This window comes from Misgurnus anguillicaudatus, chromosome 13, assembly GCF_027580225.2.
Source record: "Misgurnus anguillicaudatus chromosome 13, ASM2758022v2, whole genome shotgun sequence".
In the NCBI taxonomy this organism is placed as follows: domain Eukaryota; kingdom Metazoa; phylum Chordata; class Actinopteri; order Cypriniformes; family Cobitidae; genus Misgurnus; species Misgurnus anguillicaudatus.
The window spans coordinates 30,801,225-30,817,835 of NC_073349.2; the positions used below are offsets into that span (position 1 = coordinate 30,801,225).

Sequence of the window (16,611 nt, forward strand, 5' to 3'; positions counted from 1 at the left end):
CACTGAAATCTCTTCACATTGAAATGTTTTGCTACCTGATGGTGATGATCTGGCCAAAGTCAAGCTCATAGTTGTTGACCTGGGCGATGAAAATGGCGGCCACGGCCTCGTAGAGCGCAGTACCGTCCATGTTAATGGTGGCACCCACCGGCAGAACGAAGCGAATGATCCGCCGGTCGATGTGGTTGTTCTCCAGCAGGCACTTGAAGGTGATAGGCAGTGTGGCAGAACTGAAAATAAAATATGACAAAGGTGATCGATCACAGAGATTACTGTATGATCGCAGTGTTTGTGTAGCTCAATTGGCAATGCATTGTGTTAGCAATACACATAGTGATTGAATGCACTTAAATGTGATGATGTGATTTAAACGGGTTTGATTTCCATATTTTTATCCAAAATAATAAGGACATGGAAATCTGCACAACATAACTTGATTTCTACCAAACAGGATGAGTGATAAAAGAATTATTTATTGTGATTTTTCCAAGTCAGATGACCTGGAAACTAAAGCTGGTTTATAATTGACACAATGCAGAATTCCCTGAGTATTTTCAGGTATACCTGGAGGATGTGGCCAGGGAGATGAGCAAAGCCTGCAGGATTCCTCGGATGTACACGATCGGACTCTTTTTGGTGATGAAGAAATACATGCTGGGCAGAATGAAGAGGCCATGTAGTATGAGACCCATCACCACGGTGACGGCATAAAAACCCAACTTCTTCCCCATCGCAGACGGGTCGCTCATCTCCAGAATCTTTCCGGCCACCAGAAACACAATGCCGAACGGAAAATACCTACGAAAGTTAATTTATCCATCAAAGAGCAGGAAGTGAATAAAACATTTTCATTGGGTGAAACCTTGTTAAAATTTCCACAGTCACCCGTATACATGTAGGTCCTCACCAGATTACTATAGCCACAATTTTCAACACAGCTTCATTCAAACTTTGGCAAAAGTTCACCAGCGCACTGCCATTAGGACCCATTCTGCCCAACATTATACCTGGTTGGAAAATAAATGGGATGCTTTAGTGAGATATTGCATCAGTATATCCGCATAAATGCAAATAAGATGGAAATCGTATTGTTACCCATGGTGGAAGAGAAAATAACTATTCCCAGCACGTTCATTCCTTCACTGGTGCCGGGAAGAGTTCGAAACACTACGTCGGGAGGCGGGGTCAGATCCAGCTGAAAGTTCTGGATGTCCGTACCGTTATCATCCTGAATCCCGTAGATAAGAGCCCGGCGGGTGGTGGTCTCTGTCAGGCCCAGGCTTACTGTGGTCTTTGGAGTCTTCATTATTGGCACACTGTTGGTACGATACTGAAAAGAAGATAAGATCATTTAAATTCTGTCAGACACCGGCGAGATCACAGTGTGGTCACAGTCCATTCAGCGGATCTCAGTTGTGATGCTACTGCTGTCACATCTGCATCTGAGGCACCGACCTTTATATTCACAACATCAAGTGCATGCGAGGAGTCTGCATAACATTTTGCATTATAATATCGGGTTATTAACAAGTTATATCAGAAGCTGGAATATATTTTAGTCGTGCTTTAGTTTTATCCAGTCTCATATTCTCATGATCTTACTCAGTCAAAGTTAAATATATGAAGGTTGAATTTTAAAATAATGTTGTAGCATGATTTTATGTAGAAAACAGTTCATCAGAATAAGTTGTGTTTTCACAGACCTGGTCGCAATTTATAAGCCATTTAGCTGTCATATTTTAAATGAGTCATTCCAAGAACCCATAATGCTGTGATATTTTATAAATACAATAAATGGTTGTTATAGACATCACATTTGGTGAATAAGATAAAAGTAAACTTTTCTCTCAGTAACATTTTCAAACAAATAATATACACTCACCTAAAGGATTATTAGGAACACCATACTAATACTGTGTTTGACCCCCTTTCCCCTTCAGAACTGCCTTAATTCTACATGGCATTGATTCAACAAGGTGCTGAAAGCATTCTTTAGAAATGTTGGCCCAGGATAGCATCTTGCAGTTGATGGAGATTTGTGGGATGCACATCCAGGACACGAAGCCACAACATCCCAAAGATGCTCTATTGGGTTGAGATCTGGTGACTGTGGGGGCCATTTTAGTACAGTGAACTCATTGTCATGTTCAAGAAACCAATTTAAGAATGATTCAAGCTTTGTGACATGGTGCATTATCCTGCTGGAATTAGCCATCAGAGGATGAGTACATGGTGGTCATAAAGGGATGGAAACAATGCTCAGGTAGGCCATGGCACTTAAACGATGACCAATTGGCACTAAGGGCCCTAAAGTGTGCCAAGAAAACATCCCCCACACCATAACACCACCACCACCAGCAGCCTGCACAGTGGTAACAAGGCATGATGGATCCATGTTCTCATTCTGTTTACGCCAAATTTTGACTCTACCATCTGAATGTCTCAACAGAATCGAGACTCATCAGACCAGGTGACATTTTTTCAGTCTTCAACTGTCCAATTTTGGTGAGCTTGTGAAAATTGTAGCCTCTTTTTTCATATTTATAGTGGAGATGAGTGGTACCCGGTGGGGTCTTCTGCTGTTGTAGCCCATCCGCCTCAAGGTTGTGCGTGTTGTGGCTTCACAAATGCTTTGCTGCATACCTCGGTTGTAACGAGTGGTTATTTCAGTCAAAGTTGCTCTTCTATCAGCTTGAATCAGTCGGCCCATTCTGACCTCTAGCATCAACAAGGCATTTTCACCCACAGGACTGCCGCATTCTGGATGGTTTTCCCTTTTCACACCATTCTTTGTAAACCCTAGAAATGGTTGTGCGTGAAAATTCCAGTAACTGAACAGTTTGTGAAATACTCAGACCGGCCCGTCTTGCACCAACAACCATACCACGCTCAAAATTGCTTAAATTACCTTTCTTTTCCATTCTGACATTCAGTTTGGAGTTCAGAAGATTGTCTTGACTAGGACCACACCCCTAAATGCATTGACACAACTGCCAGTGATTGGTTGATTAGATAATTGCATTAATGAGAAATTGAACAGGTGTTCCTAATAATCCTTTAGGTGAGTGTATATTAAAAAGTAATCGATAAACAAAGTTTTACCTGCTGAAATGTGGCCTGAACAAGGTTTGCTGGAAACATGTTTCTGTTTGGGAACATAAACACAGTGATTGATTTTAATTAGTTTCCATGACAATATGAATTTATTTATCTTTCAGGAAAATTGTCCTTGCTGATTCGTGAGGTTATTCTTGACAGCTCTTTGGTCGTAAAAATAAAGACTCAAGGCCAGCAATATTAACAAAACAAGAGATCCTGATAAAAAATGTTTTATGCAGTCTTTGGAGATTTTTAACACATCTTTGGTGAGATTAAAATGTTTCTCTTGTGACCTTAATAATACATTATGTTTTTTATATTATCTGCATGCATTCACTGGTTTGTATGAAGCTCTGTATTTACAGTATTCGATAAATGAATGCTTTTTCATAAATTATAACTAAATGCAAATATAAATGACCTACAACAGAATAATAATGGATTTCAAGAAAAATTTGAATACAGTAATAACTAAAAAAGCAAATATGCAAATGGCGAATAAATGTGAATCTGTTCATCTGTTTATGTAGGAAAACATTGCGTTTGTTTACCAACAACTGGAAAACAAACATGAATGTTCATGTTATCAGCCAAACTGCAACTTATTTTTCAATATTTTTCTTTCTGCTGTTGACAAGGTCAAAAATTCCCAAAAGATCCCCAAGCTTCTTGTTTTCCATGTACAAATTAACCTGGTAAGTATTATTAAGTAATTATTTCTGCTTTCTCTCTCTCTCTTGTCCCCGGTTGTTTTTAAAAGTCAATAGTCAAGCAGCTGTAAAATATCATCATATTTTCAATAAAAACACATTTGGTGCTTGATGATAAGGTCTGATTATAAACACGCTCGAAGCAGAGACCTGATAGCATTTAATATTAAACCTGGCTGTAGTTTAATGAATTCACTGGGATATTAACAACACATGCTCTTTTGATCTAAGATACAGCATATGAGCTCTTGAATCACCGCATTAATGCCAAATCAAACTGGAACTGGAATTTATTTTTTTAATTACATGTTTTTTTTTATTCTTAACGCCGTTCCAGCATCTATGGCTATTCATGTTAAGAGCTGGTTAATCCACACACAAGTTAATCCACACTAGTTGATCTATATACACACATTGGGGGATGGACAATTTGAGATCTTTAATTCACCTAAAGCCGGTACACACACAAAAAAATCAGATTTTTCCCTTACGTCAATCCTAGGCAAACGGACACGTCACTACGGCAAGCAGCAGGTGTCCGACTTGACGGGTCCGTCTTTAGCCTCTCCCTCGACTGGAAACGGCAAACCTCGTGCCGATCGGTCTGCTAATGATCTTGAACTTACCTATTCACTTTTTTCAACAGTCTCTTAAAGGATTAGTCTATTTTCTTCAAAAAAATCCAGATAATTTACTCACCACCATGTCATCCAAAATGTTGATGTCTTTCTTTGTTCAATCGAGAAGAAATGATGTTTTTTGAGGAAAACATTTCAGGATTTTTCTCATTTTAATGGACCCCAACACGTAACAGATTTTTTTCAGTGGAGTATCAAAGGACTCGTAAACGAGGCATGAGGGTCTTATCCAGTGAAACGATTTTCATTTTTCACAATAAAAATAAAAATATGCACTTTTAAACCACAACTTCTCATCTATCTCCAGTCCTGTGATGTGCCAGCACCACCTCACGTAATTGCGTAATGACATCTAAAGGTCACTTGTTACATATATGAAACGCACATTTGCGGACCAATGACACAAAGACATTAATTAGTATCATTCGAAATACAACAACGTCGGAACGGTCCTCTTTCTCCACACTTGTAAACACTGGGGCGTAGTTTCGCCTACGTCATCCGTGACCTCTTGACGTGATGACGTATTGCGTGAGGTCGCGCAGGCGCATCACAGGACCGGAGGAAGACGAGAAGTTGTGCATATTTAAAAGTGCATATTTTTTATTTTTCTTGTCAAAAATGAAAATCGTTTCGCTAGATAAGACCCTTATGCCTTGTTTGAGATCGTTTAGAATCCTTTGATACTGTACTGAAAATGCAATTTTAAACTGCATTAAATCTGTTAAGTGTTGGGGTCCATTAACTCTTTCGCCGCCATTGACGAGATATCTCGTCAATTAGGAGAAAACGCTTCCCCGCCAATGACAAGATTTTCCGTCTTTCCGCAATACAGCTATTATCCACCAGGTGGCGCACTTCCGCAACTTATACAACCCAGAAGTAGCGCCTCACGTGAAAGAGAAAGAACTCCGTGTATGTTTTAAAGATTGCTCTGCATCTGATCTCTATCAAAAGTCCTTCGCAAAAATTGAATTATCTCAGCTTTTTGTTCAAAATTGGGTGTTTTTGAAGAAACCTACCCATGTTTGAGAGGTGATTACAAGAGAATTCATGAAGGTAGGATGAAACGGTTGTTCTTTCATCTGATATATTGCTTGTTTACATATTTAAAGAAGAACATTTTCTGGAAGGCATTAAACTTGTGTGAAAATCATGAAAAATGCTGGCCCTGGCTGGCAACTTTTTTTTTTTAAACGCTGGCGGGGAAAGAGTTAAAGTCCATTAAAATGAGAAAAATCTTGGAATGTTTTCTTCAAAAAACATAATTTCTTCACGACTGAACAAAGAAAGACATCAACATTTTGGATGACATGGTGGTGAGTAAATTATCTGGATTTTTTTAAGAAAATGGACTAATCCTTTAAGAGACTGTTGAAAAAAGTGAATAGGTAAGTTCAAGATCATCCGGCGCTGCGCAGACTGATCGGGCGAGGTTTGCCGTTTCCAGTCAAGGGAGGAGCTAAAGACGTTTTCATAAAGACATCAACATTTTGGATGACATGGTGGTGAGTAAATTATCTGGATTTTTTTGAGAGAAAATGGACTTATCCTTTAAGTTTGTTAATTATCCATGATTTCTCTCTTGAGGAACCACAGGGGTGCGGATTTGATCATAAAGTAGCGAGTGATGTGCTGTTCTATTAAACTGGTAAACGATCTCAGTTTCAGCGCGGATAGTAAGGAAATCCTTGATCTCTCCTTCAGTCCAGACATTTTTTAAACCTTGATCTGCATTTAATTCAATTCAATTCAATTCAATTCAATTTTATTTATATAGCGCTTTTCACAATACTCAATTGTTTCAAAGCAGCTTTACATTAATAGAAGCAGTAAAAAAGCTCTGTGTCAAATAGCTAATAACTACATTGTTGCGACAACAAACGTGTTTTTTACTAAGACACACGACTTACGGCATTGTTCCTGTCTTTCCGTTCTAAACGGAAATGTACGGATACATTTGTGTGAACCTGAGAAACTGATTTTATACATCACTTTGACTCTTGTTTCTTTGCAGATATTACTTGGTTTGACATTTTTGACCTCCTGAAGAAACGACTCATCCAGATTCTCCATCAGGTTAAAGTGTCCTCAGAAGCATCATGAGATTTTAGCTGCAATATACCTTCAATCAACAACGCAATCCTGGAGATTGTATCCATGATGATAGTTCACTGCGACATATTACTGACCTGCTGCCCAGTACTTATAAAATCAATTCTTCATTCGTTGGCAGAGATTTCCAATAAAGTACTTGAAACCACTGTGTTTCCAAATCAATTTCCATCATTGAGCTTGTGTTGTTGAGATATTCAGTGTGCAGATCTTAATGGCACCACAGCTGCATTCAGCACAAAATTCTTAGCAAAAATCTCTTAAAAAAACTGTATTACAGTGTCAAAAAAAAAAAAAAAGATCAAATCAGACTGTTATTTGTAAAAGTGTGTTACAATTCAGCGTAATATCAAAACAACCGTCTCACCTTATGAGATCCAGGAGGGCATCGGCAGAGCTCATAATGGGTTTCCCGCTGTCCTCCGAGTCTTCTTTCTGTGCCATTCCACCCGGATGAATGATGGACACCATGACGATCCCCACCACTACAGCCAGAAAAGTGGTCCACAGGTAATAAGACACGGTGATGAGGCCGAGTCGACTTGAACATTTCGCATCCAGCGCAGCCAGGCCAGACATCAAACTAAGCAGAAGAGGACAGAAATACACAGTGTCCCTGAACAACCCAAAGCATCATTTCTAACCCATCCAGAATATATATGTAGTGTTGCAACCCATTCTCATGAATTGCATATAAAGTTGAGCAACATATACAACAAATTCCAATTTTGCGTGCATTTGATACGCCAGATTTTATGCACGTTTATAACAACTGTCATTAAGTGTCATTTGCTCAATTGTGTCATATTTAATGCATAGATGACATTGTTTTGTCATGTCTTTCTTTTGACAACTTGACATTAACCAATACATTATAACTTGTCATGACAACTTGACATTACCAAGACAACATAACTAACCACTTTATACCAGTGATACAAATTGAATTTGTCATTAAAATGACATTAAGTGTTAAAACTCTGTCATATAGTTTTATAACCGTATCATGAATATTTTTCTTGACCTCAACTACAGTTGTACAAATATAATTTGTCATTAAAATGTCATTAAGTGTTAATACTCTGTCAAATAGTTTTATAACAACGTCATGAATATTCTTCAGTTCATAATGATTTTTTAAAGTTTCCTCCAGGTTTAAGAAATAAAATCATCCAATAATAATGATAATAATAATTAAAATTGATAGAACCCTCTGTGTGAGAAAGAACAAGTTCTGTTGGCAGTTTTTATGTATTTTGCACATACATTAAGTTAATTATAATATTTTGACATGTCAGTTGCATTTTGTTAAGGTCTATAAAATGTTTTGACAATATATAAACACTTAAATGACAGTTTAATTTAATGTTAACCCATTAAGGTAGTTTCTTAAGTTTGATAATTATGTCATGTGTACCTATCCCGCAATAGTTAGTTTGTCCAGAACAAAGCATTCACATAACTCATCTGGGTAATATACTTATGCCGCAATAGTTAGCCTGTCTGGAACCGAGCGGATTTTAAACCAAAATACTGTATGACACTTCCATTACATGCGAATGGCCCCTACGCTAATAGTATAAATATATATGTCTAATCTCTCTCAAGAGTATTTCTCCTTCTAGGATTTTTCCCACAGGGGTTTTCTCCTAGGAGTTTGGAGAGTCAGCCAGCATTGGCTTAACTTAGCACTTTCCTGTATACGTTTACATTATTACTACGCTCACTTGTACAGTTTACTCTTAGCCGCTGTATTCTACTTCTTATATTATCTATCGATTTTTCGGTGTTTTTCCTACATCTATTCATGTAAAGCTGCTTTGAAACAATAAACAATTGTGAAAAGCGTTATATAAATAAAATTGAATGTTTATGATAGATTTATGACGTTATGATGTATTGGTTTATGTCAAGTATTTATAACAAAGACATCTCAAAAAATGTCATCTTTTAATAAAAAAATGACATAATTGAACAAATGACACTTAATGACAGTAGTCATAAATGTGCAAAATATCTCCTTTATATTAATAGCATGTGTCATGTCATGATTATGAAGGTGTCATGTCAGTCTTATGAACACCCCTTCAAGTAAAGTGTGTCTAAAATGTGTTATATTATAACCCTAAACCCCAAAAACAGAAAAAAAGAGAAACCACTACATAAAACAACACGGAAAGATGCAAAGTATTAAGTAAATAAGAGAAACTGGCAGAACATACTTTATGCACACAAAATTGCTTGACTTTTCACACTGTGTGCTATTTATACTCAAATCATGAAAATTGGCTAATTGTTGTTGACATCTCAATCATGACTACATTTTGTGATGCTAATCCACTAATGACGCATTCGGCCACCAGGGCTTCACCCCCTTACCTGGACCAAACCCATTCATTGCCTTAATTGGGACTTTGATCTCCTTTTTAATATGTATGTTTACTGTATGTTTTATAACACGGAGCCTGATGCCATTCACGGCTAAATCTCACTCCAGCACGAGCAGTCATCCACACAAAAGCTCAAAGATTAGTGTCTCCTCCAAATGACCGACGAACAGCTGGTTGCATCAGGCTAGAGATTACATATTCATGACAGCAGGACATCACACATTGAAAGGTCAAAGCAAAAATATTGCTTTTTCACCCCATGACTTTTTTATTTCTCAGCATCGCCTGGATTTGACTTTAACTTGAACGTAGATCTTTTCAAATGCAGTACTGTTATATTTCGAGTCTCTTAAGCTCACATTGAAGATGAACTATTCAGAAATAATTTTACTGAAAAAAATGATTCATTCAATTTACTCAACTTAGTCATTTTTTTAAGGTAAGCAGTTGCAATCAATTTATTTAAGCTACATTTATACAAAAGTATTGCGACCACTTACCTTAAAAAATTTAGTGAATCATTTTTTTCAGTGATGTATATGATCATGTATATGCAGTTTACTGTGGCTTTTAAAATGTCATGCAATTATTTTGGTGCTTTTGCTATTGAAAGCATCACTGATATTATTACTCATATTTTATTTAATTACATTTCTAGTGCCTTTCAAAGTTTCACAGTAAACGTAGAGTAATACAGGGAAAATTAAACATACAGTATAGCATGAAATATGGATATATTATATTTCATGCTATACTGTATGTTTTAAATAAACCACTAACCCAAAGTATATAACTTAGATAAGGAGTCTCCAACATGGTGCCGGCGGGTAAAATAAAATAAAATCAACAAGTAAAACCAAAACGTTTTTAGACTATATCAAAAAATTTGTCATCCAGATTGTTTTATGCATTGTGGTAGCCCTTGCTCACAAAAAGTTTGGAGACCCCTGACTTAGATAATGTGGCTTTTTGATTTTTTTTTTCTTTTGAAGGAATAAATAAAATGATTTTTGGCAGGCGGACAATAAAAGGTTGAAACGTTCCCATAGGAAGCTAAATAGCCTTTGTCAGCACTTAGCAGCCACTTACACTACCATGGCTATAGCAACTGCATCGAAATGCCATGGCAACCCCCTAAAATACCGTATGTATCCCTATGCGCTGTTTTGTACAATTTTTTTTCAAAACATCTAATTTTGTTCTTATGGAAATCTGCAAGGACACCCGACCTATGATTTTCTTTCCATCTGCTTCCACATTACAGCTACAATATAAGTACGAGAAAAACAGATGGGCCTATATGCACAACACCTTCAGGATTATGGGTAGGGTAATTTTCTTCAGCTATTCAGCGGTTAAACACATTTCCTCTTCAAATTGAAGGCTTTTAAAGAACACATGGAGGGCTCTTATCCATGTTTAGCATTGCAAATCATTGTTATTAGGTCAGTGTGAAGCCGCGACATCTACACGTACTGTATATATGTAGTCCATTCACTTGTTTGAGGTTGTGACCTTCAAAGCATTGTGGGTAATTTATAAGCAGTGATGTTTCACGCATGTAGTGATGGGTTTATTATTGAAACGTCATTCTCTCTCTCTCTCTCTTTCTCTCTCTCAACAGCATGCTTTAAACCCTTATTGATCTGTAGAGGAACCATTCAACAGTATAAACGTTGATTCTTGGAGTTTTTCACACCTGTAGATTGATTGCTTTGCTCCGAAACAGGGGCTTAAATCATTGTGTTCTTGGTTTGGTACGCTTTCACAAGACAATATTTTAAGCTCTCTTAAAGCTGCAGTCTGGCACCTTTTTTGGGTTAAAAAATATCCACATTTTTTTTTTGAGAAAATACATAACCTGCAAGTGTTCAAAATGATCTGCTTGCCTTAGCTCGATTCAAAACGGTAAGCTTGTAATAATGATTTTAATTCCAGTGGTACTGGTGGATTTCCGCGGGAAATTCGAGCACGTGTTTGCGTCATCACGGCATTTCTGCACACATAATGAAGGAGACCCGGCTAGTAGGTTATATTGCGTGTGAGGAGGATGACGGTGGATATTTATAGCTTTTTCTCACAGCACTTGGTGAACATCTGCAGTGTTTAGTCATATAAAAAGCTGTTTTCAGATGCCCATCGACTGATTGGTAAGCTTCTGTTTTTAGTAATGTTTTAATGCTTGTATTTCTGTAAACTCGTATAAACTGACTGGCATCGTGCATGTGCAAACAACAGCGCAATGCATCGAATCATATTACAGCACACACTTAAAATATCCTGTAGTGCATCCTTACTATCAAGATAACATAATAGCGAATGTAATACCGTGTCTACTGCACGACATGTAGAGAAATACACGCCACGTGGGTAACGCGTCCTTGTTTGTATAAACAATACATACGCAGACGCATGTAATCCGCGTGACATGTAATAAAAATATTACATGACAGCAAATATAATTAAAAATAAATGACTTACTTCAGGAATATTATCTTCCTCCATTCGATCTTCCATTATTCTGTAAAGTTTCCCACTGGGATAAAGTATCTAACTAAGATGAACGCTTCTTTACTTTTCCTCATTGTCCAGACATAACTGAAGATCTTATTCACGTGTGTATGTAAAGTTTGTCATCCCAATACGCAGTATTTAGTCTTTAAATTGGATTAAAAAATCTGATTGAGTTAGCCAGGATGACAGTATCCAAAGGGACGCAGTGATTGACAAATTCTCCTCAATACATTGTGTTTATCCGCGCTGTTTCGTGCCGATGTACAACCCACATAAAGTTGATTATTCCGCGAATAGCTGCAATTGCAGATTTCGAACAGAGATGGCGACAAAGAGGAAAAAGGCCGGACTGCAGCTTTAAAATAGTAATTTCGTTCCAAGCAAATGCCTAATGGATCCCAAAAACTATATACACATAGTGCCAGATTTACTAAACGGGGCAAATTAGCATGAGATTACGTTTCTAAAAAAGCGCAGATGGGAAGGGTATCTGCGGGTTATTTACTAAAAAGGTGCAAATTAAATGATACAGGCGCAACAGCTGACTTCCATAATGACCAGCTCAATCTACTAAGATGTTTTGAAACAGCTGACATTGTGTGACTTCTCCACTTTAATTTCCTCCAGCAAATAAAAAATAACATGGCTTGGCAAACAATATTTTTGAATAACATGTTCTTCTTTTAAAATAAGACAAATGAAATATATAATTATAAAATATAATGAATTAAAAATTAGTAGTACTCAGAAATAATGAGAAGGATCTTATTTATAGAGACTTTGTAAAGTAATGATTCATTCATCAAAGAAATTAATCAAACTTAACTCGAATGTTGCTTTTGTTACAGCCTTCAAAGACACATTAACGCACAATTTTTAAATATGAGTGGAAACTACACATAACAGCAACAATGAACTTGTTTCAATTGTACTACTATAAAGTTTGTGTTAATGTGCAATTTCTTCCAATTAGGCAAACCAGAAGTGCATTAAATCATAGTGATGAATGATGCTGGCAACACAATCGTTGTTAATGCACTGTCTGCATATATTTGATTTATTGATAAGCATTATAGATAATCACAGCAATAATTACACATTCTACACACACACACACACACACGCACGCAGGCACGCACGCACGCACGCACAGAGCTAAAATGCGTGCAGCTACAGAGATGAACACAAACTTCCAATTGGAAGTGAAGGTCAAATAAAATTTTTGTGAGTACTACAGTATTAAAATGAAGGTGCTTCATGATGCCATAAAAGATCCAGAACCTTTCAGTTGCACAAAAAGTAGTGAAAAATATTCGTTGGATTAGAAACATTTAAGAAAGAACTGGTACTTCTAAGTTTGATTTAAAGCTCACATAACACAAGCTGTTTCTGCTCATCTCATGTTCATCTTGATAGCGTAGTATTACATCCTTCATATCTCCAAAGAGTCTTTAGTTTCAACATATTTATAAAAGACAGATCAGATGTACTGATTCACACAAAGAACATTATGCCACTATCTCTGAATAAATTATGATTGACTACATGTTTGTGTGGTTTACATTATATGCACCTATTTCAATAAAATGCAGCGTTAAACAAACACACACGCACAACTCCTGCTACTCCAGATAAACAAACTATATCCATCGTTTGCATAATTCTGGATATATTGGGAAGCTAAACAAGCTCACAGTATTTTTTCATTTGCTAACAAGCATTGTTCAATACTGAAAGCACATTTTTAAAACTCTTCTCACAGTCAGCAAAACAGAAGTCAGTGCAGACCAAACTCTGAACCATTTATTGCTTTCAGACAAAATGCATTCAGTGACCACTTTTTTAAATTCAGGCACCCTTTTCCCATTCGAACTCCAAAATATGCAAAATACTACAGTATGTGTTTTCAGCACTTTTCTAATGCTAACACACTGCATTCAGAATGATTAAAAACACAATGATGGCAAATTCCAAAATATTCATTACAAGCCTATAGCAATTTTAGCTGAAATTTCACCCCCGAAATGTTCTCAGTTTCATTACCATGATGGAGTAAAAGGGGATCGTTTGGAACTGAATTTGTGGACAAATATGGACGAAAGAAGAGAGCTACTTTCCAAGATGCATTGCCAGAGATGACATCAGATGTGATGTTGATGAAAACTTGTGGCCAAATGCAAGAGAGAGAGAGAGAGAGAGAGAGAGAGAGAGAGAGAGAGAGAGCAGACTGAACCGTAATGAACAACTACACATGTTGTTACAGGTATGTGAGTCATTTTATCATTGCAGCCCTGGAGTTTTTCTTTTTTCACCTTTGGCTGTCATTTTTCAAGTACTATATTCATATAAAATAGGAAATTCAATTCTGTTGTGAACAATAGGCTTTATGCCCAGCTGCACTACTTCCTGAACTTCAGCCAGCTCCTTGTTTCCTGTCTGCCATTATTGGACAAACTGATTAATCCAGGCATGTCTGATTATTGTTGTTGTGACTACTGAGGTCAGGCACACCTGGATTAATCAGTTTGTCCAATAATGGCAGACAGGAAACAAGGAGCTGGCTGAAGTTCAGGAAGTAGTACAGCTGGGCATAAAGCCTATTGCCAAGTGGTTTGGAGGTTGATCCATGTTGTTTTGAAAATGTAATTTCGGTTTCAAGAAATAAGCTAAAGCAATTGAGAAAAACTGTAACTGTTTGGCCAACATTCATGCTGGTAATGCAGACTGCGTGAAGAGTTTTAAAAATGTGTTTCGGTATTGAACAATGCTGGTTAGCAACTGAAAAAACTGTTGACGGTTGACGGTGCTAAAATACATTTTTTAAACCATCACCCAATTTTCAAACTAAATTCACAGAACCCCTGAATCAAAATTTTTTTCAAAATCATTTCACCTTTATACCTACACACTTACAAATACTGTAAAAAATCTCTATTACTGTAATCACAAGTTTAGTTTAGGGAATATAGTGAATACTTGACTGTAAGTACTGCAAGTAATAGTCAGCTTTCAATTTTACTGTAAGCAGCACTTTTATTTTGTAAAAAGTCAGCAATCCAACTGCAAATTTTGCCAATGGCATCGTCTCTGATGTCCTGTTCTTCATTATACTCTTCATCTGACTCTCGGGTAAAAAAATACCATTAGAAAAAAGTGCTTGATGATAAATGTGTTGTAGTTGTGTTTAAATTTGCCTCCCTGTGTTTAGCATTTATAAATCAAGTGCACTGCAGTGTAAAATGTGTTTTAGTGAGAAGTTTGTGTTTAGAGTTTTGCTAAAAGAGTGCATGATTTGACAAATGGGTTGTGGCCACTATGAATTTGGTTCAGAGATTGATGTTTGTTGTTGATTGTTTTAGCAATTCAGAAAAACTATAATTTCTCTCACAAACAACAACAGACTTCTTTGGTGACGTTGATTTCGTGTCAACTCTTGATTGGTGTATGCATGCACTATTCCGGTTAAAGTGCCCATATAAGGACTTCCACTGTACTTCCTGAACTGTAATTGCCAATACAAAAATAAGTATGATTGTTAGGTATGAATCTCTCATGTTCGAAAAAAACTTTCTCTGGTGAAGTGCATTCGGCTCAGAAATACTCCATCACACGTACAACTGCTTATTTGACACTTTGCCTGTGTTTAGCATGACAAATCCAACTCTTACAGGTTTTTTTACAGATGCTAGGACACATTTCTCAATACATAGGTCACTTTTGCAAAACTCTTCACACAGTTCTTCTATACCAACTTTCAGCTTGGCAAAGCAGTTCATTTCACATTCAAAATGCACTTCAACTACCAGCTGATCTGAGTTAGTTCAATCGACTCTGAGTAGGTTGACTCTGAGTTAAGCGCGTGAACAGCCACAATGAAAAGCCATCATCAATGGAGCTCAGATATTACGATTTACCATGGCAAAAGCACGTGCAAAGAGGTCTTAATCATTTTTACTACTAAAACTGAAAGTGTTACTACAAGTGTACAGCAACTACGAGCATATATTTTAAAGAAAAGAGTTGTTGTTTGAAATTGCTACTCTAGTAAATTCATACATTAAATTTTTCATCACAGTTAAAATATCAAATGTAAATAAACTGAGGACTGTACGTTATTATATTCATTTTCATGCAGATGCAATCTCATGGACAAAAAGATGACAGCAGCTCAGCTAAAAATGAAATTAGGCAAAATACTTTGGCATACAAGGCTACGAACTTTACAAATGTTTGACATGAATAAAACAGAAATTCACCAAGCCGGGATTCGAACTCAAATCGCAGACAGTACTTCTGCCCTAACTACTGCGCACGAAACTAACCACCAGACCAGCGATAATGACAGGTGCATTTATAAAAAATGTCAAGGTAACTTTTTAGATGTAAGAGCACCACAAACACTGATATTAGTGACGTAAGGATATTTATATTTCTAAAATGACTGCAAAAAAAAATAATAGTTCAGCTCACATAAATGCAAGAGGATATGACAAAAATCCACTCGGGGTGTCAAAATCCTCTTGCAACATAAATGTAAATTCCTACAAATGAATGCAGCATCATCATCTTACAGGATCCTCTATAAAAGCACTTAAAATTTTAGCCACTTAGACGGTCTCTGCACCTAAGTATATAAAATTGGCTTTACTAGTCATTTCGATATACTGTTTAATATCTTTTATAATAATTTTTAATTATTTTTCAATGACGTTTTAAATGTTTTAAAATTGTTTATAATGAAACACTCTTTTCCGTATTTAGTTAGAACTCATCCCACTGCGAAATGCCTTCTGCATTTTATCTTATAGTTTAGATTATTATTATTATTTGTTTTTATTATCTATGTTTATTTATTATTAGGGGTAATTGCATTGTACCGTAAATATTTATTTGGTTTCTTTAATCAGATGCCATACCGTCAAAACATTTTTTTTTACTGTAGCCTATGAAGTATAGCAGCAATTGGTAGGAACCATTTATCAATTTGCTAGTACCAACTTTTACCAAAATTGTACCAAATACGTTTTCCTTCTTTATTAATTTATGTTTAGTTAAATTGTATTTCTCGTTTGAATTTAAAATATATTATATTAAAGTAATTTAAACAAATAAACAAAGAAAACCCCAATAAATAAATATAGCCTA

At 36.4% G+C, this 16,611-nt stretch overlaps 1 protein-coding gene across 2 annotated transcripts in view; it reads right to left on the bottom strand.

Moving 5' to 3' along the window:
- Positions 1 to 16,611, bottom strand: part of slc1a7b (solute carrier family 1 member 7b) — a 64,142-nt gene that overhangs the window by 11,459 nt on the left and 36,072 nt on the right. For both annotated transcript variants that reach the window (XM_073875581.1, XM_055189335.2), the window contains exons 3-8: positions 6,930 to 7,145; positions 3,103 to 3,145; positions 1,096 to 1,330; positions 908 to 1,007; positions 565 to 798; positions 36 to 230 (exon numbers count right to left, since the gene is read on the bottom strand). In XM_073875581.1, the coding sequence (XP_073731682.1) occupies positions 36 to 230; positions 565 to 798; positions 908 to 1,007; positions 1,096 to 1,330; positions 3,103 to 3,145; positions 6,930 to 7,145 (1,023 nt within the window). The remainder of the gene's footprint in view (positions 1 to 35; positions 231 to 564; positions 799 to 907; positions 1,008 to 1,095; positions 1,331 to 3,102; positions 3,146 to 6,929; positions 7,146 to 16,611) is intronic.